Raw genomic sequence first — 2,010 nt, 5'->3', positions numbered from 1 at the left:
TACATCAATTATATATTAACAAAATAAACAGCATAGTGCTCTAATTTTTTTCTTCACATGAATCAAATACTCAATAACCTTGTTTTATCTGTTTTACATGGTTTTTGAGTTAAATGAAAGAACCCCTTAATCAATTTCTATGTAATGACAATATACCACAGCTTTATACTTGCATGAGTTTGATCTATAAAGCTCTATTCTCAATCTTTAAAAAAAATTACATAACTTGATTTACAGATAGATATACCTTTGTCATATATGATCATCTAAAAGCATTGGCCGGTGGTGTTGCTATTTCAGGCTCTTGAACGGAGGTGATTAAAACTTTCCTTTTCAACAAGTGGTTAGTGTGAGTAGAAATATTCCTTGCTATATAGGATAGTTGGATTAAGGACAAAAGAAACATGGTTCAGTCACTGGAAGCTATCAAAGGTGGTGGAGGATCCATCAGGGTTGGGACCACTGGCACAATCAGTTCCTTGATGACAAGGGAATTGCAGTCCATGAATACTGCATCTCAAAAACCTTCATCATCTTTCATTAGCAAACCTCAAACTGATCCTGTTATTCCAAGAAGACTTAAACCAAAGAAATCCTCTGATGAAGCCAGCAGCAGTGGTGGACTCGGGAACTACACGAAAAGTCCGGAATTTTCCAGGAAAACAAAGGGGTATTCTAAAAAAACACATAGAATCCCAATGCTTAATTCTGATAATATAGTTTTAGATAGAACTCCGAGTAGAGAGAAAACTGAAAAGAAAGGATCTAACATTGTTGAAGTTGTAGACATAAGGTGTGGAAACTCTGATGGAGCTTGGAAAAGCCCCATAACAAGCAGGTTGAGGAAGCTAGGCTTCTCAAAGCTCTCAGATAGCATTATCTAAGCCTGCAAATTCTTCACATCTGTTTTCAGGTTCGTGTAGCTGAAACCTGAAATCCCAACTGGCCGATTTTTGTCTGACACTTCCACCATAGAACACATGCTTGGTAGTAGTTTGCTGCCTCCTTTCTTTTTCTTCTTTTGGGTTGATGAGACAGATCCAACTGTTGGTTTTGAAGAATGAATACTACTAGAGGATGCTGTATCTGTAACCTGTGAACGAGGCTTCTCCAAGTTACAGTGGCTGCTCAGTTCGAGTTGGCTGAAGTACTCAATTTCCTTCATCACAAGGGAACCAACAGTTCCTCTGGTGCCTATTTCCACAGGATTGTAGGAAGCCATTTTCTCAGCATCAGTTGTGAGAACCGTGTTTGGTTTATGCATTTTTTGCTTGCTTGGATAGGAGGATGAGGAGTTAAAGGAGGCTTTTTGATGAAGAGAGGTGGTTTTGGGTTTTCTGTTGGTGTGGAAGTTGCTTTTAGATTGGGACATTTTGTTGCGTAGTCTTTGGTGTGTTTCTCTCACATGAATTCTTTACCATATGTTGTTTATCTTAAAGTGAACGACTTTAGTCTTTTTGCCTTAATGAAAGATTGGATGGTGATATAGTTCACAGTACTCGTGTGCTTTAACGTATGACATTTAAGTTGCTTAACTACTCTACCTTCTTTCCTTTAACGACTTTCGTTTCATTCACTGGTGTCTAGATTAAACATTTCTTCGTACCACTGTATGCAAATTGTGACACTTTTCTCCCTTTTTAATGCTGAATCAAAACCTAAATATTGTGGTTTGAGAAGAGACACACGAGTCTTTTTTATTTCCATTCTTATTAAACTGTCAAATCTTGAATTGCTACAGAGAAAAAGGTTGGTGTGGTATATGGGCACATTACATGATGTTGGGCATGTTTTGTTTGCTCTTTACCCTTCCAATCTTTAATTTTTTAGGTCTGACCCTTCCAGCACAAATTGGTACAGCTATATGTATATTTAAGGCTTGAAACAAAGAAATATATGTTTCTTATCTGTAGTAGTTATGGAATTATAGTGAAGAGAGGTTTGACAGACCCTATTATATTTGCAGACCAATAATTAAAAAAAAAAAAAAGAACTGTCAGTCACTGGAAA

The 2,010-nt window shown here is 37.0% G+C and overlaps 1 protein-coding gene across 1 annotated transcript; it reads left to right on the top strand.

The window, feature by feature from the left end:
- Window positions 1-404: 404 nt before the first annotated feature.
- On the top strand, window positions 405-1,498 carry LOC133782462 (uncharacterized). The gene has a single exon (XM_062221780.1). The coding sequence runs from the start codon at window positions 405-407 to the stop codon at window positions 882-884; it is 480 nt and encodes a 159-aa protein (XP_062077764.1). The 3' UTR covers window positions 885-1,498.
- Window positions 1,499-2,010: the final 512 nt, after the last annotated feature.

Source organism: Humulus lupulus, chromosome 6, assembly GCF_963169125.1.
Source record: "Humulus lupulus chromosome 6, drHumLupu1.1, whole genome shotgun sequence".
Classification (NCBI taxonomy): domain Eukaryota; kingdom Viridiplantae; phylum Streptophyta; class Magnoliopsida; order Rosales; family Cannabaceae; genus Humulus; species Humulus lupulus.
The sequence above is the reverse complement of the archived record's forward strand: the minus strand, read 5'-3'. Positions and strand labels throughout refer to the sequence as shown.